Source organism: Squalius cephalus (genome assembly GCF_949319135.1).
Source record: "Squalius cephalus genome assembly, chromosome: 1".
NCBI classification, from domain to species: Eukaryota; Metazoa; Chordata; class Actinopteri; order Cypriniformes; family Leuciscidae; genus Squalius; species Squalius cephalus.
In genome coordinates, this window is record NC_137122.1 from 11999499 (window position 1) to 12027167 (window position 27669).

The following is a 27669-nucleotide window of genomic DNA, read 5'->3' on the forward strand; positions in this document are numbered from 1 at the left end:
CACACCAGCTTATTCATAACCTTAAGCGTAACATATTAAAAACTAAAAAACTTACATTTTGATTACAGGACTAACACAATACGATTGTGGTTTTAGTTAAACATCTACATTTACAATATTTCTCACAAAAAATAAAGAGACCCCAGATGCACAATTTGTCTATTTTTAACTTTAGTCCCCAAAAAATGTGAAAAGTGTCATAAATGTTACATTTATTAAATTGTTATGAGGGACACATGAGCAGTAGGTAGATGTTTGTTTTATAGCAAGTTTTGTGTAAAATCATCTTTAAACCAAGTCCATTTTGTCCATTACAAGGTTTAGAATTAAATGTGTTTAAATCTGAAAAACACTGAAATTAATATACAGTAAGGTCTTAAATGCCTGAAGTGGGAAAATATGATTTTTTGGAGGTTTAATGTGTCTAATGATGTGGGCTATTTAGCAAATAATTTATATGTAGTTTAAGAAAAACGAAAATCCAAGTTGAAATATTATCGAATCCCAGTATTTACAGAATGACTGTGTAAACATCTTTTCTCCTAGTATTTTCCCTCAGACTCTCGACGCTTCACTCTCTCCAGTCCAGCGGGGGGCGGTGAGTCATGCGTTTGTTTTCAAGATGAGTTTACAGCTTGATCTCTGGTGTTATACATCGTGCTACTGGCTTCATACAAGCTGTACTTTTAGTCCAGAAAGATTTTGAGTCGAGTGAATACATGCCTGTAATATTCCCATTCTCATAGACGTTACCAGAAGTTTTGAATCGAGCAAGAATGTGGAGTTGCTGCAACTGAACTGAGAAGATCGTGTTTGTTAAAAGAGGAGATTGAGGAGAACCAGAACCCTGGAGAATAAAACACGAGGAACAAGCAGGTTGGTGTATATATTTTATATTCATCTTTAATGACCAACAAAGCTTTAGACACCCCTTGCAAACATTTCCTGTGGTAACGTTATTCCATGTGATATAAAGTACCACATGAATCTGTGTAAGTGTGTAGTGTTGTGTTTGTTTTTTGGGACGCTTTACCACAGTATTTTGTTGTATTGTATGTAGCAGGTAATATTGCTGTGATATTCTTGTGCTACTGTCATATTCCTGCAGTAATACTTGAAATTTCCTGTAATGAACCTGTGGTCCAAATTGTTTTGCACTGTTTCTGTTTTATTGCAACTTTTTTGTTTTATTTTATGGTAACTTTCTATAGCATTCCTGCTAGAAAAGTTGTTTGTCCATGATAAACCTGTACTTGCCTGCATACTAGTCATAATCTGAAAATATAGTATTAGTACACATGCAAGACAAGGCTTTAGTGGTGACATGTTGATGATATACAGAGTAAATTGCTACAGTCAGTTATGTTATGTGACATCAAATACACTTGTTGTATTACATTTTAACATTTATTCACAACACGAATGCTCACAGACATCTATACCCTACAAACTAGGGTAAAAGCACAATAACACAAAGAATGAAAGGGCAAGTTTGTTGCGAGTCCCACTTTGTACAATACAGGTTCCCAACAATTCCTACCCCTCGCTGATATACAATTAGTTAAAACAATTATCTGAATAAATGCAATCTGCAATTTTGTTGGGAGAAGTGAAATCAGAAAGGTTTTTTATTTTTTATTTTATTTTTTTTATAAAAGTCATGCATTTAGAGAGCATGCTAAACACCATATAACAATGATTTTGGTATATAATCATATCAATAATAAAAGTAGTATTAAAATGTTTATTTTAACAAATAGTCTAATTTTCTACCATATACAATTGAATAAAAGTAGCAGCTAGCTAACAACAATTTGCTTTTTTCTAGTTTCACCTCACTTCAGTCTGAACTAATTGATTCAAGCAATTTACTACTCAGACAATATCAATACCCTGAAAATACTGTGAATTATTAAGGCTTAAATTTCTAACTAACAACTCTTGCTAAATGGGGTAAGCACACTAGCATTCTCATTTCAGAGGTGTTCTGAGTAAATGATTATACACCATATTTCCATAGTTCAGTTTTGGACAGATCAGTTGTTTTGACCAGTCATTAAAATGAATCAGTTCAAAGGAATTATTAGGGGATGGTGGCAAATCGGACTTTAGTGGATGCACTGTGTGCAAATCCCGGCTGTTAAGACATCGCAAAAGATTCTTGTCAACACAGAAAGACTTCATTACTGGATAAATATATAAATACTCTTTTGTTTATTGAACGTGTGGTTAATGTCAGCTGCATCATGTGCGTAACGCTTGTCAGAGAAGAGGCAATGTTTTTTGAGCGCAATTCACACCCAGCGGTAATTTAGGCAAAAAAATCTCAGAATGCGTCACGTGTAACATTGATTCGGTTGTCCGGCCTTTTAACATTGTGTTGGTTAAGTTGATTTTGATTACCGTAATATGTGTGAGAGGGAGGGAGAGAGAGAGAGAAAACACTGCTGTTAGTTTGAAGACAGAGAGAGTAAGCGCGCGAGGGAGGAGCTCTTTTCTCTTTCTCTCCCTCAGGTAACATGTGCCCTGTCACATCTACATCACTCATAAATCACAATAACCAATCAAATAAGGCTTTGTCGGGACAACATTTTTTTCTGTTTTTGACACAATTATTACGACACAATTATTACAACACAACTGAACTGAACAAACCATTTTATTTATAACAATCACTCCCTCCATACATACATGCATACATACATAAAAAAAAAAAAAAAAACATATTTATACACCAATAAATAGAAGGGTCTGCCAAACATAAAAAAATAAAGTGCACTGTTACTAAAGTGTCTTTGTTTAAAAATAAAAGCTTTGAAGAAGTAAACAAACAGGTCAAAAATAAAGCACAAAAAATATTCTAACCAATTGGGAAAATTTTTTTAAATCTAAATGACCTGAAAAAAAAAAAAAATTGCATAGCTATTTTAGTGTAGCTTAATATTCCCAGTTGAGCAGAACTAGGTTGTAGTGTAGAAAACAGAGTCTTTAAGCATTCTGCCCTGTAAGCCTGCTTCGTTTGTTTTCATAAATGGCTCCCACCACTTCACTGAAGACTCGCTCACTGGGCACTGAAGATGGTGAGGGGCAAAGGAGCCAGAATGGGGAACCTTTTCTCATTTTGTTTCCACCATTCAAGTGGCTTGCCCATCCTTCTATAGAAGGTACTGCTGAATCTATCCAAGACCCATCAACTTCAAAATAATTCCTTCGTTAATAATTTGTTACATAGAACTTTATTATATTAAATATGAATAAAAAATGCTTCACACCTTTAACAGAATCCACACACCCAACCCAAAATCCACACATTTAACACCCTAAAAATGACATAACAGCTTATATAGTGTTTTGAACTCGACAACCCAACTGCATTTTATTGTAAACTTGCGACTAACGTTAGTTAACTTACTAAAGAAGGCGCAATCGCTTGTTTGCTAAGGGTCGTGTCTGAATAACATTTGATTCAGAATATAAAATATTTTTTGATCTCTGATGATCTCGTTTTCATGGAGACAGACGCGGTGTGCACGGAGGGGAGGAGCTGTCTGTGTGTGTGTGTGTATATATGTGTGTGAAAATGTGAGAGAGACGTGTGAGTGACAGAGAGACGGAGGGAGAGCAGGGAAAGGAAATGCAGCTGAACGAATACGCTGCGTGTTTTAAATAGCGTAAAAAATTAAATAAAGAACGAAACGAAACGCAATATGTGGCGGCCAGTGTTGATTCTGTGGCACACCGCCACGAAATAATCTGTGTGGGAAACACTGAATAGTATGCAATATATGTATTGCAGAGAGGTGCGATAAATTACATTTATTTTATGTGCCAAGCATTTGTGTGTTGCATGCATTGGTTGTTTATCCAAATTCAACCAATCAGATGGAGCCTTACTATCTTTATACCCGCCTCCCCAGTAGGTGCTATTATGCTATTGGCTAGATTGGGCCGAAAAGGGAACCTAGTGGTTCAGAGCAGAGAGTGGAAAATTAAAACTAATGGCAGGAGTAGAGAAGCGAGGAAAATGACAACAGCAAAGAACCTGTGCCTAAAAAGAACTACATCTGAAATATTGCAATATTTTGGCTTCAATAGAGAAGATGTGTCATTAATGCAGGTACTGTGTAAGGTAGGGCTGCACGATATGAGGAAAAGCTGCGATGTGCGATAACATTGTTTAATATTGCGATGATGATATGACTCACGATAGATATTCAAATGCACATAAATGAGGCATTATAACTATAAAAAATTAAAGTTCAATTTCCCCTGCTCCTTTTAAAATATTTTCTTGTAAACTTTTATACTCAAATAAATAAATATAAATAAAAATGGCCATTTAAAATAACTGTAATGGCTCATAAAACCATCAAACAAATATTATGCCCCTTAGGACAAGTTACTGTCTTGGTTATCTCTTTAGGGCAAGTTCTTGGCCAAGAAAACCAGCATGTTAACTTTGCTAGGTTTCAAACATGTATGTTGACATGTTACCACATTCCCAGAAGTGCTGAAGAGCCTCTCGGAGGGAGAACTGGTTGCAGGTATACAAAGATACTTCCGAGCACAGGGCTCCAGACTAACTTTTTTCACTAGGAGCACAGTGGCCCCCAACTGAAAATTTTAGGGGCACAACCAGAAAATTTAGGGGCGCACACCGTAAATCAACATGCTAACCAAATCTACTAATTTCCACTGTATTACTAATAAATACTTTGATAATAGATGCAGAAATTACAATGTGCTGTTTCAAATTCAGTGTCACATTTTATTCTGCACTTTTGAAGATGCAACAACAAGGTAAACTGACAGCACCATCGCTGTCATGACAGTACAAATAGTAAACAAAATACCATACATTCAGAAAAAAAAAATGCTTAGTAACAAAGTGCTTAGTAACCTTTCAGTCATTTCACAGTTACAAACAATACTTAAATGTATGTAAACATTAAGGGCACTGGCCAATAACATTCCACTAGAACATGTAGACCTAACCAACTTGAGCCTTTACTCACTCCCCCTTAGAGCAGATCCTCCTGTGTTCCACTAGGAGGCTCAGAAGGCCAGCCCTTGTAATTTGGCCTCCTAGACCTTTTACCCTGACTGAACCATGTTTGTACAGCTTCCTTGGCATCAAACTCTTGTAAACTAGGTCCCTCCATGCTAATTCGAATCAAGTCCTCCACAGTGTCTACATGCAGGGACCCCCTGACATCAGATTTAATCCTCTTCTGAGTAGAAAATCCCCTTTCACATATAGCAGAGGAGACCGGGAGGACCAGCATGATGTGAACAAGATGTAGGATGTTCTACAAAGAATGGATCATTATTGTAGGTTTTTTTATTTAATCAAAAAGTAATAATTACTAACTAAATTAACAAGGATATGATCATAATGGGGTACCTTGTAATCAGAGCAGAATGGCAACTTAGTTACCATCATCCCCCATAAGGCATGGTAAGACTTGTCCATGTAGTTCCTAAAAATGAATATCTTCATGGATTGATACTCCTCTCTTGCCAGATTGAAATCACAGCCATTTCTGAAAGAGTGAAATGAAAAACTGACCAAACCATCTAGGTTAAGGATCAAAGTAGATGTTTGAAATGTTGCTCTGTGTTATACTTTTTATATCTTTATGATAATTTAAAAAGAGTCACTAACCTTGTTAAGACAGAGGAAAAGTGGTCTAGCAGGAAGTCCAGCTCCTCTGCACCATAGTCTGTCAGCTCTTGTTGCTCTGCTGGCCAGGAATCATGACTGAATATCTTGAATGACTTCACTGCCATTGCTGATGCTGATGTAGACTCTTCATCTATCAAGGAATAGAAGTACAGAGTTGAGAGAAAAAGAAAAATTATGATAGCTTATCTTATTTTCACAGATTTTTTTAAAATATATAATTATGTGCTTTCACTTACAAAGCAGACTGCTGAATCTTTGCTTTAAATGAAGCAAAGTGCAGTCGATGGTTGCTCTCACTGCTTGTTGTAGCTTAGGTGTGCTTGCCATGGAGAGCCCTTCCTTTCCCAGCCCAGCAGCTTCACCTTTGATGGTGATCCCCTGGGTTCACAAAACATTCAGCATTTAGACAAGAAAAATAATAATAAATAAATCAACTCCAAATCTAAAATTCACTTTAAAAAAAAACTGCTCACCTGAAACTTGTACAAAAGGTGAGTCTCCCCCTCACCCTCTTGTTGTCTTCTCTGGGCCTGAAGGTCTGCCAGTAATTCTGCCAGCCTACCACCTGGCTTGCATCTCACTGACATGGCCTCAATAGTTGCAAGGAGATTCTCAATCCCATTCACAGCCTGTAAAAAAAAATCCTTGTGAAAAACAAGGGTAAAAGCTACATATTCCTTGATTAAAATTATTTGTTTAACTATATTCTTCTTAACATGTCAACATTACCTGAGGCAAAATAACATCATTTCTTTGGAGAAGAAAGCTGAATTTACTTATGGCCTCAAACAAGTCAGCCAAGAAGTGACAGAAACCCACAAAGCTTCCATCTTCCATCATCTTCTTGACCTGCAAGACATAACCAATTACTAACCACTAACATCAGTTATTTTGTATGCCTCCCAAATATGAAATCATTTTGAAATTAAATGCAGACCTTCCTTGATCTCCCAGCAATATCAGCATTGGTGGATGATGCAGTCAAATGTTCCATGTGGTAATACACTGCTGTGAACTGGCCAGGGTTCTGCAGATGTTTATCCTTTCCTCCAGGTTTTAGCAAGGTTTGGAGGGCCCGGTTCACATGTGGTAGCCAGCGTGTCCCACTGACACTACCTGGTACATTTACACGAACACCCAACTCCTCTCCAAGTGCTCGTAGTTCTCTCATAGACTTGCTGCTAAAGTGATATGTCTTCCAAACCATGTTGAGAAGATCGTAGACATGATCCACCATCGGAATTTTCCTTTGTACAGATAGCATTGCCAGCTCCAGTCTACAATTACAATGAATTAAACTTAAAATTAAAAATGCATTGTTTTGGTTACTACCCTATCTTTATTCTGAAGGTTCACATTTAACCTACCTATGTGGCATGCAATGAAAAGGGACAATAAAAGCCCCTGCCTCAGCTTGGAGGAGGGCTATTACCCCTCCTTTATGCCCGAGGTTGACAGCTGCACCATCAGCTCCCATGGCAACTGTCTTCTCTAACCACCCTGTTTCTGTCCCTAGATGCTGAAAGGCCTCTTTGGTGGCATCATATACACCTTAAAATGCAAGCACATGACAATGGTGTAAAATTATGTCTTACACTGGACGAAAACACCAGTTGCCTGAACAGTTTTTTCCCTCTGTCATCATCATACCTCACAGCTGAAGTATTATGGAACCTTAAGTGATTATTTAAACTAATAAATATTCACAGTAAAGACAGCTAAAGAAGTTAGTAATAGGTCTAAACAAAATGTGAATTAAAACATACCTTGAGGCACAGCCATTACGGCACCTTAAGTGATTATTTCCTCTTTTAAATATTCAAAGTAAAGACAGCTAAATAAGTTAGTGATATAGGTCTAAACATAATTTGAATTAAAACATAACTTACCTTGAGCATGTGCATGTTTCACTTCGATGTGGCCAATCAAAATATTCATTGGTTTCCCTTCGTTTAGGATCCTTGCGTATATGATTTCGCATTCCTTTGTTGAAACGTCGGTGTCCCCATCGATCATAATTGATAAATACGGAGCATCCTTGATTTTCGTGTAAGTCTTCCCCTTCAGAGTATCCGCAATTACTCCAACGAATTGTGCGCATGCTGTATCGTTGTTGTATGTTTCGTTAAGTTTTAAGCCATTCTTCCTTTGAAGGTCGAGCTGGCTTTTGTATTTGGTGAAGGGTAGTTCCTCCTTAGCAACGAAGTAGGCCGTATTAAATTTCAACATCATCTCTGCCTCATCTGCGCTCTGATTTACAGTCATTTGTCTTCTAAAAGCAACCGGCAGTGGCGTTGCTTTTTGACTTATAAACATGTCCCGGCACACGCGATGCTTTAGGCTGAGATTGTGTTTAATCAGTGTATTGCGTTTGAACTGCGAAGTGCCTGTACTATCAGCAAACTTTGTGTTCCCCGCAGTTCTGGGGTAGCTGCTGCAGTATTCGCAGTTCATAAAGTTAGACTGCTTATAGTATCTCAGCCAGCCGAATTCTTTCAGCCACTCTTCTCGAAAATGGTGAGTGCGGGCTTTTTTCGCCACACCAACCTCTGACTCTGCATCATCATCCGACGGTGACACTGTAGACTCTGGCACTGGCACACTAGCCGCAGGTCGGAAGAACGAATCAATAGTTCGCTTGCTCATAGCTCAGACGCACGCACATATCATATCATATCATATTTGTCTCCGCTCCTTCCCACAGATGTTTACGCGCGCTCATTTATCTCTAGGCCCCTCCCCCTCCACACATTTTAGCCACTTACAGTGGCCATTCCTTATTCTTCTCACACGCATTGGCCGCCTCACAGACAGGCATCACTCAATGAGATGCGAGTGTGTGCTCGCGTCTCATGAGTATGTGTGCGAGTTTGTGTGTGTGTGTGTGTGTGTGTGTGTGTGTGTGTGTGTGTGTTTGCGTGCGTGTGCGCTCGCGTCTCATTGATTATTTCATTGCTCATTTAATTGATCATTGACGTGCCCCTTCCACGTTTAATGTATAAAAAAAATACGGAGGGTGGGGGAGGCAAATTTACTGGTCGCACATGTGCGACTGGATGTAAAATTCAGTCGCACACTCTCAAATTTTGGTCGCAAAATGCGACCATTTGGTCGCAGTCTGGAGCCCTGGAGCAAGTTTGGTCAGCTTAGGGTAGGTGACCTGGTGGAGTTCCCACCAGGCTAAAGGGTCTGCTTCACTGTGAATGATGGGGGAGAACAAGTAGCTGTTAAGTTCAGCTTCAACAGCTTGCTCCAGATGCATGAAAGATGCGGTTGGAGTGGGGCTTGGATTTGTTTTGAGCAAACTGCACAATGATCGCTTTGTCTTTTTTTCACTGGGTGGCTCCATGGTCTGGGCCTCTGTGTTCTAAGAAGGTGTCCCCTCCTTCTGTGCTGAGTCTTTCATTTCTGACATGATCCTGTTCTTGATGTCCTCAACTTTTTCACTGCTGATGTAGGTGACCTTGAACCTGGGGTCCATGAAGGATGTGATGTCCAGAAGTTCTTGTGTTCCTGGGTCATCATACTTTGTATTCATGTAATCCAGGATTTTCACTTTAATGGACTTGGTTAAATCTGTGTCATCTTCCTTTTCTACAAGAGCCGATGTCTTTAAAAGATGAAGGACGGGTTTCACATATGAAACACTGACATAGATTTCCCCGGAAAGAGCAACAGTAAATTCCTGCAAAGGGCCTAATGCCAGGTTTACAGACTCTAGCACATCCAGGTCAGAACCAGATGCCGTGTTTTCCGGTCTGCTGATAGGACATCAGAAATGGCCCACCACTGCTCCAAGACCCTCTCAATCATCTTTTGCCTTGAGCCTCACCTAGTTGGACATTCTGTAATGTGAGTGCTCAGGGAGGTTGTGCTCCTGTTGTGCTTTTTTCAGTGCCGTCTTCTGCTTCCAGCTGTGGGAAAAATGTCCCACCAATTTTTTGCACAGCCCAGCAGCACGGTCAATGCGGCTGTCATCCTTAACAGCATTTCCTGGAAAGAAGATAAGAAATAAATTGTTACAAACTATTCCATCTACCAGTAATCATTGTAGCCAATTATTGAATTATTATTGAATTATTTATAATTAATAATAATTTAACTAAATAAAATAAAATTTTATAATAATATAATTATTTAATTATTGTAATAAAGTAATATTTCAAAGGCTGCATAATTAACTACAATTCTTACACAGTGATAATCCAGTACTAAAGGCACTAGCCCTGTTAGATAAATGCTGACCATGCAGTGGGGAAATACAACTTAAATTAATATGCTTAATTTTACAAGTGCTCAGTGTTTGCTATTGTTTATTTCAACTTAATAATATTCAGACAGTTGCCTACATGACATCACATGCTTTTCCCCGCCCGTAACTCGATCTTTGTCAACACAGTGCAACTGACAAAAATTTTATTACGTAATAAACCAGGGCAGATATAATCATCTTATGATATGACTAATATGGTCTGTTGTTCAGGTAATAAAATAATACTTGCAATAGCCTACAATAGTACCATTTATTACGTGGCTTGGTTGTAGAAACCGACATCATATTGACTTCAGAACCTGACATCTTATAGACATCAGAAACCGACATCATATTGACGCCATATTGAGCGTTGCCATGGACACAGGATTCTAGCCGTAGAGATGGAACGTACTATTTTCTTTAGCGGAAGCAATACAATTGTTTATAAATCAATATTTTGTGTCAAACTATTTATTTGGAAGGTAGACATGTAATAAGCAGTTACGGCCTCGCTCTATTATCCCTTATGTAAAGAATATATAATTTACACTTACCAATGGCAAGATGCAGCCTATGGCCAAAGCACTGAAGTCTGACACAGTGGGTGAGTTCTGTGGCTTTCACAACGTTTGCCCTGTTGTCGGTGGTGATGCAAACCAGCTGCTCTTCCCGCAAATGCCAGCTGGCCAAAGCATCACTTAGTCCACAGGCAATGTTTTCTGCGGTGTGCTGTCCAGGGAAGTAGGCTGTCTGTAGACATCGCGTTTTAAGTTCAAAGTCTTGATCCAGAAAGTGCACAGTGAGGCTGATGTAGGGCTCTGTCGTTCGACTGGACCAAAGATCTGTGGTACACGCGTAGTGTTCAACTTGACTCAGTTCTGATTCCACGGTCTCCCTGCATGCGTCATACATTTTTGGAATGGCGACTTGCGAAAAATAAGTCCGTGATGGAATCTGGTATCTTCGGTCCAAATTGGTTATCAGGCTCACAAAACCTTCTTTAGTCACTGTGTTTATAGGCATCATGTCCTTCGCCAAATAACGAGTTATGGCCGCTGTGATTTCTCTGTGGCGTTTGGATGTTCATAAGGAGTCACACTCGCAAAACTCTGAGCAATTGACTGTTGTTGTAGTGATGGCAAAGTTTTAGATTTGCTACTCTGTTTTTGGTTTTGTTGTTTGGCTAGTTTTGAATTGTTCGTGTAGGTCTTTATGATTGTATTTAAGTCTTACGGGGTTGGAACAACATGAGGGCGAGTAATTACTGACAGAATTTTTAATTACTGACAGAATTGCTTTAACAATGTTAGCACCACTGTACCTGAGAACAAGAACCACTCTGTCTATGTCAAATTTCCCATTCTTCCAGCATGCCCAAAAACATCTCACTAATGTACTCCCGTGTGTGATCCAATCATTGCTTTTGTGTTTCGAATGACTTGTTTGTGAATCCACTGATCATCAGTGAAATGGCATGTTAGACTCATTAGGGGTTCAGTTGTACCGGACCAACAGTCTGTGGTTAAAGCCAACTTATAACCTGCTTTATCGGGCTTTAGCAGTGCTTTAACCCTCTGAGGTCGACAAACGCGCCGGCGCGTTTTGCTGGATTTTCTCCACATTGTAGCACTATAAACTTAAATTACTCAGTCATTTATAGTCATACAGAAAAAAGAAATATAAAAAAAGAATCTGTGATATTTCTCCTTTTGTATGTGTCCACTTACAATCAAACCAAAACATTGTGCTTTTGTAAAATAAAGAAAATAAACAGGGTGTGCGTTCTGCCTCTCCGTCGCGGTGAACTTTTTTTTCTTGAGCACGTCTATAAACTGAAACAAAACTCAGCGAATACTTGTCACACATTTATGAGCCATATACCTTTATAAACATTTAAGTGTGTACTTTTAAATGATCGGATTCAAAACGAAAACAAATATTCTCTGTTTAAGTAATTTGTATAAAACCAACAAGATGTCCAGCTTCTCAAACGCTTCCTCATTACAGTTAATTTGGCCACGCCCACTCGCGCAAAAGATATTCACATGCAAATCTCCACATGGACCGCGTCTCGCTCATTACCTCAACAACAAAACACTTCACTTCACTTTTCGTCGAGTTTGAAAGACGCGCGGTGAGCTTACATTGGAATTACCTCAGAAGAAAAAGAACGATATTTGAAGACAAGAAAGGTGTAAGGTAAGAAATTCTTACATATTAGTTTGTTATTGTTGCATAAATGTCACGTTGCAGTTGAACTGTTGCTAGATATATGGGGAATATTATAATATTTAGACCCGTGTTTACTGTTACTGTGTTTGTGGATATCTGCTCAAACGTAGATATGTATATGGTAACCATAATGTTTTATATTTGAGCGCGATCGCGTTTGAATGTATCATATTTTCCTGCGCGATCGCGTTTGAATGTACACATCATATTTTGGATGAAAGCAAAACGCACCAAACGGCTTCATGTTTTTATTATTATCTCATTTCATATCATCATAATGGATGGAAACATTTGAAGTAACATGATAATCAATATATTTTTCTCTAGCTTGGTTGTTACTGAAATCTTTTTGAAAATATATATAGGCTGCTATATTGTTATTATTTTATGCAGCACTGTGCATAGCCTATACCTACAAGGCACAACAAACCTGGTGTTCATTATACTGTATAATATATTGTTGGAAACATTTGTGTGAGTGTGTGTGTGTATTCTGTGAATTTTAAAAAACAATTTTAACAAGAAAAATCTAAAATGTATTCCCAAAATCGTGCAGGCCTTTCTCTTGATATCAGTATGTTCATTTTTTTTTTTTTTTTTTTTTTTTTCAGGGCCTAGATGCCACTGAGTCCTGCTGACTTCAACGTTCACAGTACATGTCTCTGTACATGAACATGGTACTTTTTTGTTGTGTATCTTTGGATTATGTTGTGTTGTAAATAAATCCAAACAATTTTAAAAGCCATTCTTTTTTAAATCTCCTCATTCTTTGTGCAAGGTTGGTCAGAATGATGGGCCCTGATAAGCTCCTAATAGGGCCATTAGGGAGGTTCTTTGTCTTTCTCAGGTGTGGAAAGCTTTCATATTAATGAGATGATCCGCCCCTTCGCATATTGCTTTATCACACAAAACACGTCGTAAAATTTTTAAATCAATATATTGTCTTCTCTGAATGAGCAGTCAGGGTGATTCTCACATAGTTTTAGAGCAAATATTCTAGGCTACGTCATACAATTTTCAAAAGTCTTGTGAATAAATAATCAGTATGGGTTTCATGACCTTATTTCAGTGAGAATTTATTTTTGTATTTTCACAAACCACGCATAAATGTCATTATCTCAAAACTACAAACTTTTACATACATGCTGCTGATATATTATTGTAGCAGAGTTTGTGCTGAATACAGTGTAATTAGACTTTAGCCATGAAAATGTCACAAGTAACAGAAATAACCAGAAATGTCAGAGCATGTCAGAACACCTCCAGGGCCCAGAAAACACCTCAGACCTCAGAGGGTTAACCTTCTCAACAATACTGTTGTGAACACTGGGGAACATCTCTGTGCGGTAGAACTCACTCTTTAGAGTATTTCTTGGTTCTGCAGTTGGCTTGAGTCTCTGGAAGCCTTTATTTTGAACCATGATGAAAGGCTGATTGTCTGTAGCTATCATTTCTGTAATCATCCCGTCCAGTGTTTCTGAGCGGACATCGGACGTCTTCCACTTTGTCTGCTTTTCCAATCATCATAGGAAGAGAAGCTTGAATGTGGCTTGATGTCTTTGCCTCTTCAGCATCTCTTTTTTTCTTCTCCTCTTCAAAGATAGTTGAGTGTATATTGAGTGTCTGTTATGTTAAATAAAAGTTGAATAATTAAAGCAAAGCAAGTAGTAGGCTACATATACTTTACCTGTGGACGAAGTTGTTGTTGTCTCTGGTGCAATGGCAGGATTCTCAAAACACCCACAAGATGGCGCTGTTTATCAATTCCATATTCGGATATATAATTTAAACAAATCTTTAATAAACATTTAATTTCACAAACCTTGCAGATTTAATCAGATCCAGCTGTCAGATATTCTGAAGTGTGCATTTGTAGCCTTCATGACTCTGCCATCCTCAATATGTCCTACTTAATATCCTGACAGCCAGCTAAACTTTTTCCCCACACCAAGACTCTGCAGATTAATTCTTAGTTCTACAGGTTTATTGGAGTTACAGAGAAAAGGTGAAACTGCAACACACAAAGAGCAAGGACAAATTACACATGAATAAAGGCTAATTTGCACTATTACTGTTACATTTTCGTTTGTACTCATTTTAACACTAATATATGAGACAATCTCACTAAACAAAGTAGGCCTATACGTACCGACGACGCTACGTCAGACACGAAAAGTCGACAGATATGCCATGAATATAACAGACTTGAACAGGCCGCTGAAACGGTCTGTTCACCATGGTTCAAAATTGAGTGTTTACTTTCCAACTACGGATCGCGTAATAGGACATTTAGAACCATGCGATCTTAAAGTGAACATGACCTAAATAGAAACACATAAGAAATGCATAATCCTGGAACACATTAGAATTCTGAAATGCTGACTAAAAGTAAAGCAGGTTTATCTTCTGTAACTTTAAACTTAATGTTTATTTACATTTTCTTGCTTATAACAAAACAATGACAGTGTTATTATGCGTGACGGACAGTCCGTGTTAGAGGTCGACCGATATGTGTTTTTTTCAGGCCGATGCTGATCTTTTGCAATCCGGGTCGGCAGATGGCTGATAAATGCTGCCAATTTATTTTGGCCAATATTTGGCTGATATGTGCTTGTTTTTAACCTCTATTTGAAAGAATGTAACACAAATAATTACTTAAGATAGACAAAATTTCACACTTGACCAATCTGCACTTGTACAGTTAAAGGGATACTTCAGGATTTAGCATTAAGCTTTGTATTAGTAGAAAACCTGTAGTATTTTCGAATGACCATGCTTTCCACCCTCATATCCCCCTGAGAGGAGAGATTTATGTATTTTTTGTCTGGAAAAAATCCTCCGATGACGCAAAAATCGTCATTTTGCGTCATCGGAGGATTTTCTGTCCAGAGGCTAAAGACTACAGCCAGTAGAAGGCGTTGTTCCGCATGTTTTCAACCCACCCATACAGGGTGGGATCTCACTCACAGAATGTACACACAGTCAGCCGTCTTTCTTTGGAAGCTAAGCTAGCATGCTCTTGTTCTGTGGAGAAAGCTGAATAGTAGGAGAAAGCTGAGTAAGTAGGAGAAAGCTGAGTAAGTAGGGGTTACCATCCTCCTTTTCCCTGACTTGTCCGGCGGGCGAGATAGTTCAAAATGTCCGGGATTCAGCTTTTGCGTTCTGCGGTCGCCGCAGTTTACATGCACACCTCTTGTTTCAATCTAACTGAATTCATTCCGATCGGTGAATCTGAATGTAGTGTTTACATGAACGCTAAACAAGTGATCGGTTGAAGTGCGTTTTAACATTGCTAAGAAAATTCCCGCACCTCCGTTGCGAGACCGGCGCCACCAGCCTCGCGCCGTTCTCCCGCGGCCGTCAGCCTCGTCCTGCTCGCCACAGTAAACATGATGAATGGCGACTGTAGAACGCAAAAGCCGAATCCTGGACATTTTGGGCGATCCCGAAATCCCAGGCAGACTCTTCACGGAGACTCACTTGTAGCCTAACCTTGTTTTAAACTGCGCTCTCTTACCAGTAGGCGTGGCCTCCTAGGGCAGCGAAGCAAGTGCATTCTGGGAGTTGGTGTCTTTCATCCACATGAGCCAAAAATACATTTTCTGGCTTTTCTCAGTCTAGAAAGCTCCAAATTAAAACAATTCTTCACATTTCTTCTACATAAATGACCTATTTTAAATACACATTCATCTTTCCAGAGGTGAAGTATCCCTTTAAATTAAAAGTCTACAGTAGGGGTGGAACGGTACACAGAAGTCACGGTTCGGTTCATACCTCGGTTCAGACATCACGGTTTCGGTACGAGTTTGGTACAATGGAGGGAAAAGCAAAACAAAAATGCAGAAGGCTTGTGCATATCTCAGGCTGTACCACCAAAGGAAAATAAATTACTTAAGCCTTGTATTTTTAAATAAGTTTTATTAATAAAGTAAAGGCATATGACCCGTTTATTTGTAGTGCACTGACAATAGTTTATATAGTTAATTTATTAATTAAATTAATAAAAAGACAAAAAGACCTTGAGATATGTTTGGTAATTGTACCTGAATGAATTGAAAATTAATTTCCTACATTTCAGATTAATATATTTGTTTTCCTTAAAATTTTAATTAACAGTAACTTAAACACTTTGCCGTTTGAATGATGTCCTGTATAAACAAAATGACGGAGTATGTTTTTATGTCTCCACTTTTTGATCGTAAAGCTGGAAAATGACTCTAGGGGCAGCGTGCGTCGAACACGTGTTCCACAACAACAACAACACTAGGCTGCACAGGCTGCAACGGTACTAAAAACATCTTCATATTATTATTATTATTATTATTAGTAGTAGTAGTAGTAGTATTAATAATAATATCAGATTTAAAGATATGTTTAAAAGCATTTAAAGAAAGTATGTCAAAACCCTTGGTTATTCTTAATTTTGACATTAATTTACATTTTTACACAAGACATAGGCCTATTTATCGGTTCAAAATCTACTTGATCTGTAATAATCAGTATTGGCATCGGCCCTGAAAAACACATATCGGTTGACCCCTATTTCATAGTATGCACACTGTTGAGTGTCTCACACGATCAGAAATTGTAAAACACAACTATTCTAAACACACATAGACACAATCACACATACATGGGTAAAATGAAAATGACAGAATGAAACCAGAAGCAGGAAATTAAACTATGGAAAAGTTAATTAACTATGAAAAGAACCATCAGCTTTCATCTTTCAAAGCACCTCATAAGAGACATCTACCGCTTATTATTAAACCTCTCTTTAAAATGCGAGTTACTTGCATCTTCTCATTTGCAGTGGAAGCAGGGTATGACATCTTTGAAGATGTTCTCATTGGTTCTGTGAATCGATAGTTGAAGTTGTGATTGGCTTCTGCATTGAGTGAAGAAATTGTGACAATCTCTCGATGTTGTCCTTGACTCTGGTTGAGAGAGTCCTCTCGTGTAGATGCTCTATAAAGCCTGAGAAAAGTCCCACCTCTCAGGTTGGCTTGACCAATAAGATACTTGACCAATACTTCTAGAATCGCGATTCTTAAAAATCACAATACATATTTTATCAACACCCAAGTATCGTGATAGTATTGAATTGGTAGATAGATGTATCGTCCCAGCCCTAATGAATGTAAGTCAATGCAACGAAAAGTCCAGCCCTTAAAAATGTAAAATGTTTTTAGAAAAATGCATTTTTTATCAATCTAAATGTTGGTATAAAAATTATGGAACTATTGTATATTTTTAATGCCAGTTAGCCTCATAGCATAATTGCCTATAAGTCATTTATTTTAAATAGGACGTAGGCAATTATGCATATTTGTGCCTATGATAGGGCTGCTTAATTATGGAATTATGGAATAATCACAATTATTTTGGTCAGTATTGAAATCACGATTATGTAACATGATTATTTCACATGACTTTGGGAATGTGTTGCATTTATTAAAAGGACACCTTTCAACAATTCTTAAAAAATGTGAAATTTGAACATTTTTTGTACTTTTTGAACTATTGAAATAAATAATATAACAGATAATACTTCAAGTATTTTAATTTTCCTGCAGGTCTACCACTTATAATGCAGGAAATTCCCCCACAAACATTGATTCACTTTAGCAAGTAGATTGTATGAGTAGCCTAAATTAATCCACACAGATTATAAAAACAAATCTATCATTTTAAAACTTTTGCAAAGACGCAATTTCACAAACCGCGTGAGTGTTCAGCGGTGCTGCGTCTTTTCTCTCTCTGTCTCGTCAAAAGCGTCTACACTCTCGCGTTTAGGAGTCGGGACATGACGGAATTGTCACTTGCACAATCGGCCAGTATTGCATCGCAACTAAAGTTGATCATTTTCACTTCTTTAAGTCTTATCAGTTTAAACATTCAAGCTGAGAGAGTTTATGGCTTCGGGAGGGGCGGAAGTGCGCGTGTCGTTCAGAAAACAAGACAAAATAAGAGTGTTCTTGCAAAACAGAACATGGCAAAATAATTGTTTTTACTCGATTGTACTATTTTGGTGATCGTTGGGAACCAAAATCAAAATTCAATTAATTGCACAGCCCTAGCCTATGATATTAAAAAAAAAAAAAAATTGTAAGATCAATGCATCTCATTCATGGAAAGTTTCAGGGATGAATTAATTTATGAAAATAGTCAAAAAGTTAATAATATTTTACATAATTTTTACATCAGTGCTGTCTTATGTCATTTCACTTCATATTTCTCTTCATAATTATTTTGATGTACTGAAATTCAATTTTTTAAAAATATTTTTTTTTCTTTCATTTCAGACCTGATGGAAGTGAACAAGGAGAGTGAAGAACTGAGTGAAGTGGAGGAGGAACATCATGTCAAACCTGGAGAAAAACCTTTGAGTCGCTCAAAGACTAAAAAGACATTTTTAAAGAAAAGAAGAGCCAAGAAATCTTTCACCTGCACTCAGTGTGGAAAGAGTTTCACAAGCAAACCAAACCTTAAGAGGCACATGAGAATCCACACTGGAGAGAAGCCTTTCACATGTGATCAGTGTGGGGAGAGATTCAGTCATTCAGCATCCCTTAAAGGGCACACGAGGATCCACACTGGAGAGAAGCCGTACACATGTGATCAGTGTGAAAAGAGTTTCTCAAGTGAACCAAACCTTAAGACACACATGAGAATCCACACTGGAGAGAAGCCTTTCACATGTGATCAGTGCAGGAAAAGCTTCACACAAAAAAATAATCTTATGGGGCACATGAGAATCCACACTGGAGAGAAGCCTTTCACATGTGATCAGTGCGGGAAAAGCTTCAGACAAAAAAATAGTCTTATGGGGCACATGAAGATCCACACTGGAGAGAAGCCGTTCACGTGTGATCAGTGTGGAAAGAGTTTCACACACAAACATAGTCTTGGAATTCACAATAGAGTTCATACCGGAGAAAAGCCGTTCACATGTGATCAATGCGGCAAATCTTTTTTTGGTGCATCAAACCTGAAGGAACACCTGACAGTTCATACGAAGGAGAAGCCGCATTCATGTTCTGAATGTGGAAAGAGTTTTTCACTGCGACACAATTTAAAACTACATCAGAAAATTCATACTGGTGTGAGAGAGTACATGTGCTTTGAGTGTGAGAAGACTTTTACTACAGCGTACAGTTTAAAACAGCACCAGAGAATTCACACTGGAGAAAAACCTTACAAGTGTTCACACTGTGACAAGAGATTCAGTCAGTCTGCAAATCTGAAAACACATGAGATGATCCACAGTAGAGGGAAGCCACATACGTGTGATCAGTACAAGAAGTGTTTCGCTTTTAAAAGTCACCTGGAGCTACACATGAACATCCATACAGTGGAGAAACCACAGAAATCACGGTAAGTAGTTCATCTTTATATGCTGATCAACCAAGTCTCTTCTAAGTTAGTTTCCTAAAAGCCACCAGGAGCGACAGGACATTTTCACATTAACACGAATGTTCGGCACAAAATTCACATGAGATTTGTCTGTTCAGACCAATGCAAAATAATGGCAGTAAATGCACATTCAATCTCTGACAGTAGGTGGCGCTCTTGGTAAAGCGGAAAAAATAGCGCTATGCAACTTTGTTTTTGACACCCGCTTGTCATGCCTGCTACAGACTGCAATTTCGGCAATCCTCTAAGATCATTACTAGGGATGTCCCGGCATCGCTTGTGGGGATGGCACTTGAATATCTTACATTTGAGTTCCAAGCTAAAGTCTCAAACCAACTCTCAGAAGTGAGAGGAGACCTGCTATACAAATACAAGGTGGCTATCAAGGTGGCCCGATGCGGGCCAATGCTTGGTTGGTCTAACTGGAGCTTTATACAAAACGGTGGCCTAGGGAGAAAACCCCCAAATGGGAGGTAGCCTTCTCACGCGAAACAGAATATGTTTGAGGCTCTCATGCATGGTGGCCTCTGAAAGATTTTCAGTCATCAGATTCATTTACATTGTGACTGTGTATCAGATGTAATGCACTCTGTCTGTGTCTGCAAAGGTGTGTGCCAAATGGCCCATACAGATGAATGACCCATTCAGATGTATGGCCCATAGAAACTGATTGGTGTGAATAAATAAAAAGAATCAGCATTGCTCAGAGTGGATTAGCAAGTTAGATCGATCTCCTGTGGGAGGTCCTAACAGGTTTCTATTGTTTGTAGCCCATAGGCTATGTCTTCATGTACAAAGTTCTGTCTCAAGACACAGAACTTTGGGGTTAAGATTGTTGAAGGGCGACATGCTAACATCGCTGCTGAAGGACTGCTACACTACAAACCTTCAATAAATTATTCTCCCCACAAGAACTCTGGTCAAGCTTACTTATTTTATGTATTGGAGAAATCTAATACATTGGCGAGCCACCCACACCACTGCTCGGCCAAATACACCAAAATCTAACACCTCACTAGAGATTTCTCTGAGATGAAGCCAACCTGTACATCACTGGGTGACCAAGATTGGCACCACCTACTACATACAGTAAACCTGATGACTCTAACACAAGGAAGTCTATGATAAGGTATGCAAGCCTACCTATAAAAAAGCTACTAACTGAAGGCCCTAATATCCTAATTCTAATATTTTCCTATCAAACATACCCCTTAAAACTTTCTAAACAGGGAGCCGAGGTCTAAAGTTTAACCTTATATAAAGACCTACCAAGATTATCCTGCTGTTCATAGAGCGGTGGCCTAAATTCTATTCTTCGAATGAAGGCCTACCACCCAAAAGCTAGAAAGGGTGCACTCACTACCAAACCCGACTCCGGACCTTCAGAAGCATTCCGTTTAATCGGAAAATATCATCATCTGTCCAGGCTTCAGGCTTGATGTAAGAAGCGCCTGGGGGAGAGGAAGAATAGAGGTGAGGCTGGATGTTATTCACCCTAAGAGGAAGGGGATCCCTCACTGACACTGGGTGTGCCTGTGTTGGATCACCTCCCTCAGATTCCTCTTCTTCCTTGAGTTGCGCCTTCTCTGCGACCTACTTTGTAGGAGGAGGAGCGCAAGAGGCGATCCTGAACCTCTGGCCCTGTCTCCGATCCTCAAACTGGGATAGCCCAGGCCCCCCTGGCTTTCTGGGTGTGTATTCGGATTGTGCCTTCGCCTCTCTGAACTTTTTCACCACCGTCTCAATGGAGGTGCTGAAAAGTTCAGATGGCGAATAGGGGCATCAAAGAGAAGACCCTTTTCTTTCTCCCCGATGTCAGCGAGGTTCAGCCACAGATGTCTCTCCGTGGCCACCATCACTGCCATTAACCTTCCAATTGAGGCAGATCTGTGGTGCGGTGCAGCTCATCCACTGCATCAGGTTAAAGACCCTGACCCTTGTCCAAATCCTTTAGCAGGTTGGCTTGACCTGCTGCCGTGTATGCCCTGCCGGCAGGGCCAGAGCTTTAAGTGTCAATGCTTCTCCAGCAGCGAGATATACACGTTCACGCATCCCCTTAACATCAGCCTAGTTTGCCCGCTGCTGACGATAGATGCGTGCAGAATATGGGTTATTCCATGGTCAGAAAGGAACCGCTCATCCAACCTGCCGCGAACAGGTCCTTCCTTCACGCACTCCCACGGCAGCTGAAGCGCGCTCCATAACACCCAACAGTTCGCGGGACAGGGAGGGTGTGTGAGGGTTCAGGTTGTACCTCTTCTTCACCCTCATCAGTCATCTCCTGCTCTATTGGGCTAGGTGCCAGCAGAGCACTTGCTGCCGGATCAGAGGATGTAAGAGATAACACATCCTCATCCAGCAGCTCACCCTCGCAAGCTTCTGACGGGTGTAAAAGAGAAACGCCTCTCTCAAACTCACGTCTTCTCTCTTATCTCTCAAAATGTGTTGCACAAGGCAAGCATCAAGTGCGCTGCAGGTGGCGATACTACACTCAGCAATTTTAAACTATCTAGTACTCGCACTCTCTCTGAGAGATGGTTTTCTCTGCGTGCACACATACAGTAGATGGGTTTTCAGCTGCCTTTTGAATGTTGTCAGGAATTCTGCATTTCGGATGAGGGTGGATAGATCTTTACACCAGCATGGAACCGTGAATGAGAACATTCTGGCTCTTTGTGATGGATCCACGAGACGTCGCTCGTTGACCGATCGTAGGCTTAAGGTAGGGATGTAGACTCGTAGGAGCAAGAGAAAGTAGGAGGGAGCTGAGCCTGTTGTAGATCTGTAAACAAGCGTCAATGCCTTGAACTTGATGCGAGCAGCGAGAGGTAGCCAGTGCAGAGAGATGAACAGAGGAGTGACGTGGGCCCTCTTGGGCTCGTTGAAGACAAGACGAGCTGCAGCGTGTTGAATCATTTGTAGAGGTTTAGTTGCACATGATGGAAGTCCAGTCAGAAGAGCATTGCAGTAGTCAAGCCTAGAAATGACCAGAGCCTGCTCGATAAGTTGTGTTGCATGCTCAGTTAGGAAAAGCCTGATCTTCCTGATGTTGTGTCAGGTAATTGTAAATCAGACAAAACAGTCCCTGAAGACGAAAAGAGGATGACATGTTCTCTAGGTGCCCCTTTTACACTTCCGGGTCGCACTAGTAGTGACGTCATAGGCTGTCTCCGGTCAAATTCGATTGCCGTGATTGGATAGTTTTTCAGTTTTTCCGGTTCATGTGGAGGTCCTTCCCCAATAGCGTCATCGACACAGTGTCAGTTCCCTTTCGAAAGGGAACTCATTACTACTCAATGTATTTATGAGTTGTGAACTTTTTTGCTTAAAATTATTAGATTTATTTACTAATTTTTGCAGTTGGTCTGCTGCTAGCTCCATTGTTTGCATCTGTTATGCTTGACCCCAATAATTGGTGCTTGCAGCTATATTTGTTCTTACTGCCAGTTTAATGCGTTTTTTAAGGATTTTCCTTTACATATTTAAATGCCTTTTTCATAATTTGGCATTTGTTTAGTTGATGTTCTACTTCCATTAAACAATTGACAGTGCACGTTGTATACTGAATACCATTCTAATAATACTCATCTGAGTGAGTAGCCTATTAATTGTAATAATACCACATCAGAGTAAACAACATAGGCATCTGTTCAGCGTCCAAGGCAAACTGTGTTATTCAAAGCATTTGATGTGAAGCATTTTCATGTTGAGGAAAACTTGGCTTGTGTACATTTCCTGCAGCTGCTCACCGTGTGACCTCCATTATTTTCAGATGTGTTTTATCCATAGAATTGTGTTTTTCAATGGCTTCATTGAATCTGAGGATTCAGGATTTAAAAAAAAAAATGTTTTATATGATTAGTCTGAAATATTTGTTATTCATCTTACACCGTGTCTGTGGGAAATGACACTTGTTTGTTTTTGGCAGAACTACCAGACAGCATCTGGATAAAAAGGACAGAGTGAGCGAGGAGAGTGAAGAACTGAGTGAAGTGGAGGAGGAACATCATGTCAAACCTGGAGAAAAACCTTTGAGTCGCTCAAAGACTAAACAGACATTTTTAAAGAAAATAGACGTGAAATCATTCACCTGCACTCAGTGTGGAAAGAGTTTCACAGCTAAAGCAAGTCTTGGGCGTCACATGAGGATCCACGCTGGAGAGAAGCCCTTCAAATGTGATCAGTGCGGGAAAAGCTTCGCATACAAAGAAAGTCTTGAGCTTCACATGAGAGTTCATACAGGAGAAAAGCCGTATGCATGTGACCAGTGTGAAAATAGTTTCCCAAGCAAATCAAACCTTAAGAGGCACATGATGATCCACACTGGAGAGAAGCCTTTCACATGTGATCAGTGCGGGAAGAGGTTCACAAATAAAACATATCTTATGGGGCACATGAATGTCCACACTGGAGTGAAGCCGTTCACGTGTGATCAGTGTGGGATTAGTTTCAGTCAATCAGCATACCTTAAAGGACACATGAGGGTCCACACTGGAGAGAAGCCGTTTATGTGTGAAAAGTGTGGAAAGAGTTTCCCACTCAAACATAGTCTTGTACTTCACAATAGAGTTCACACCGGAGAGAAGCCTTTCACATGTGATCAATGTGGCAAAACATTTCTTCAGGCATCAGCCCTGAAGGCACACCTGACAGTTCATACGAAGGAGAAGCCACACTCATGTTCTGTGTGTGGAAAGAGTTTTTCACTGCGGCGAAATTTAAAAGTACATGAGAAAATTCACACTGGTGTGAGAGAGTACATGTGCTTTAAATGTGAGAAGACTTTTACTGCAGCGGAGAATTTAAAACGGCACCAGAGTATTCACACTGGAGAAAAACCTTACAAGTGTTCACACTGTGACAAGAGATTCAGTCAACCATCAAATCTGAAAGCACATGAGAGGATCCACAGCAGAGAGAAGCCACATACATGTGATCAGTGCGAAGCGAGTTTCTATTTTAAAAGTCACCTTAAACTACACATGAAGATCCATACAGCAGAGAAACCACATAAACGCAGTCTGAGATCACGGTAAGTAGTTCATCTTTATGTGCTGAGAAGCAAATGTCTCTTCTAAGTTAGTTTCCTAACAGCCACGATGAGTGACAGGACATTTTCACACTAACACGAATGTTCGGCGCAAAATTCTCATGAGATTCGTCTGTTCAGACCAATGCAAAAAAAAAAAAATCATAGGCTATGACGCAAGTTAGTATAGAAGAATTAAACGTCATCAGCATTTGCTAATGGTAAATAGGGCAAGGTGAATTGCACAGTAATTGTGGCTTTTATGTGCGTTGAATTAAAGAGGAAGCGAAAGAGGTCATGGCTTGGGAAGAGGCCATCTTGGTATGTCAATTTTGCAAATAGAGCTTGAGGAAAATAGTTTTAGGTTTTAGCACTCTGTCGTGTTGATCCTTACTCCATTTGATTTAGCATTTTTTGGCCAGTCAGTAGAAAGGCTGTAGCAACAAACACTGCTGATCATGTTAAATTTCTGCTGCTTTTAGAAATTTATCACAGCCACTATTTGGCTCTCACTGTATGACGTAGCACCACGGTTTGGGAGCCACGGCCACAGAAACCAGGATTGGTCCTCTTTTGTCTGATACAGTCCAAAATCCTACAGTGTGTACCGGGCATTAAGGAGAACATCAAACAGTATTTTCATTTCTTCAAACAGTCATCCATATTTTTTTATTTGCTATGGTGCTTATCAAAAATAAAGAGCAAGAGGGATGTTTCCAGATTATTTCTGCTTAGGTTTTTACGCATACGCAAGGGTCCACGCACAGTGTGCATGACACAATTTTCATCTCTAGAATAGTTGCTTTTGAGCGATTCGCCTCGTGTAAACAAAGGAGATAGTGGCGCACAATCTGACGTCAAACAAAAGAGATAATAGCACGCTCTCCGACGTCACCAAGTTAAAATCTACGTTTTCACCATCTACATGTCAAACACTGCAATCAGGTTTTATTAAAATCTTCACTCTGGCAGGAGTTTTCAAAGAAGTTTGGTTTCAGATGCTGCGTTTGTGTGTGGATGAACGGCCAAACCGCAAATCTGCAGTTTTGAAAATATGGTTTAGATCAAAACAATCAAAGAAAAGTTTTGTTGCTGTGGCTTCGACAAAACCTGATGATTCAATATGTTTTTGTTTTTTACATGTGATTAGTCTGAAACATTTATTACTCACATCATATCTGTTGGAAATGAAACTTGTTTGTTTTTAGCAGAACTGCCAGAAAGCATCTTGGAAGGAGAGGACAGAGAGAATGCCAGTGATCCAGAACCTGCAGAATGAAACATCATGACACTGAAGAACAAAGAGGTTGGTGCTTTAATTCTCAAGAGAAAGTTTCAACATTTTTGTTTGACCAGCTTGAAGCAAACACTGAACCAAACTATTTAAATATTGAACAAGCAAATTGGTTGCGGAAGCAGCAGCAGCCAATCAGCTTGTGCCGTGTCGGAAACGATGTGATTTCTTACAGATTAAATGTCAAGCGCCATCTAGAGTTTCATGACCAAACTGGTGTTTTATAACACAAATCATCTTCATGACATTAAACTCGTGCACAGCAGTTGTCGACCAGATTTGATGAGATTAAAATGACAATTGAACTCATCAGTGATCTTGACTTTGAGCTTCACTTTTCATTTCAGATTTGTTTCTCATTTGAAATCTCACATGATTTAATGTTTCTTTTAGATCTGATGGACGTGGACGAGAAAGTAAAAAAGGCAAAAAACTGTCACCTGCCCTCAATGTAAAAAAAGGCTGAAGAATCACATAAGGATCCACAGCGGAGAGAAACTTTACACATGTGATCAATGCGGGATGAGTTTCACTCGGGCCTTCGTTCTGAAATCACTTCTGCCTTCTCATTCAGAAGAAGAGCACCAGAAAATTAAGCTTTCATGTTCAGGGAGCTGAAGAAGAGTTCTTCATTGTTTGAGAGCTGCCTAGTTCATTTTCATTTTTACTTAGTTCGTAGACTTCTAGTAGTAATTGATTCAACTCATTATCATTTTATCGAAAACTTATTGTTATTGTCCAATTTTTATTTTCTGCTGATTCTTCTTGCACTAGTAATAATTCTATAAATTTTGGTTCTGATAGCCAAGTATTGTGTTTGCTTCAGGGGCTTCCTGTAACAGAGTCCACTGGAGGCAAGGTTGAAGAACCCAAGTGCAGTATTTATTCATAACATAAAACGAAGGCATGGCGTGGCATGACACTTAAAACAAGAACATGGAGATGGCTTACCAACAGCAGTTACAGTGAAACTATACTTGACAAAGTAACAAGGCTAACACGAGGGCTTAAATGCACACAAGACTAATTACTAGACAAGGGACACCACAATCAAGGCAATAAACCAATCAGAATATGACACATAAGACAAGGGAACACATTTTAGGATCAGCAGGATGACAGACATAAAACAAGAGGATGAAACGAAACCAGACAAACAACATCACAACACAGCTACGCAAACACTATTCAGAAGTGTGTCAGTGATCTTAATGTTCAGTTTAACACCGTTGTTATAAACCCTTCTTTCTTTTTCTTATTTCAAACTCTAATAGATTAAGTATTTCAGAATACCGTATTTTTCGGACTGTAAGTTGCTCCGGAGTATAAGTGGCATCAGTCAAAAAATGCGTCATGAAGAGGAAAAAAACATATATAAGTCGCACTGGACTATAAGTCGCATTTATTTAGAAATTTATTTCACAAAATCCAAGACCAAGAACAGACATTTAATCAATATAGGCAAGTTATGCAACTACACAGTAGCACACAGAACAACAGGCTGAATAGGTGTCCGGTGTGTTAACGCAGCACATTAACAGTTATTCAGCTACACAATAGCAAAAAAGAGCATATACCTGGGAGGCTGAATAGGCTAAATTAACATAAGCCAGCGAGTCCAACAAGAAATTTACCAGTAAACAAGTTCACCAAGCTCCCGCGATCTCATTCCAAATCATTTTCTTCTTCCCTTGGTGTCGCTTCTGAACAACTCCGCCAACTAGAGTGCCCTCTCGCGGCTGCAGACGGTAATGTTT

At 39.4% G+C, this 27669-nt stretch overlaps 1 protein-coding gene across 2 annotated transcripts; it reads left to right on the plus strand.

Moving 5' to 3' along the window:
• Positions 1 to 605: 605 nt before the first annotated feature.
• Positions 606 to 27481, plus strand: LOC307162145 (uncharacterized protein). 2 transcript variants are annotated; one of them, XM_079877248.1, is made up of 5 exons: positions 606 to 876; positions 18479 to 19550; positions 23518 to 24621; positions 25830 to 25924; positions 26306 to 27481. In XM_079877248.1, the coding sequence occupies exons 2-4, from the start codon at positions 18484 to 18486 to the stop codon at positions 25876 to 25878; spliced, it is 2220 nt and encodes a 739-aa protein (XP_079733374.1). In that variant the 5' UTR covers positions 606 to 876; positions 18479 to 18483; the 3' UTR covers positions 25879 to 25924; positions 26306 to 27481. The 2 variants fall into 2 exon arrangements, with proteins under 2 accessions (XP_079733374.1, XP_079733373.1); XM_079877247.1 differs by having other exon boundaries at positions 638 to 876; positions 25827 to 25924.
• The last annotated feature ends 188 nt before the right edge of the window (positions 27482 to 27669 follow it).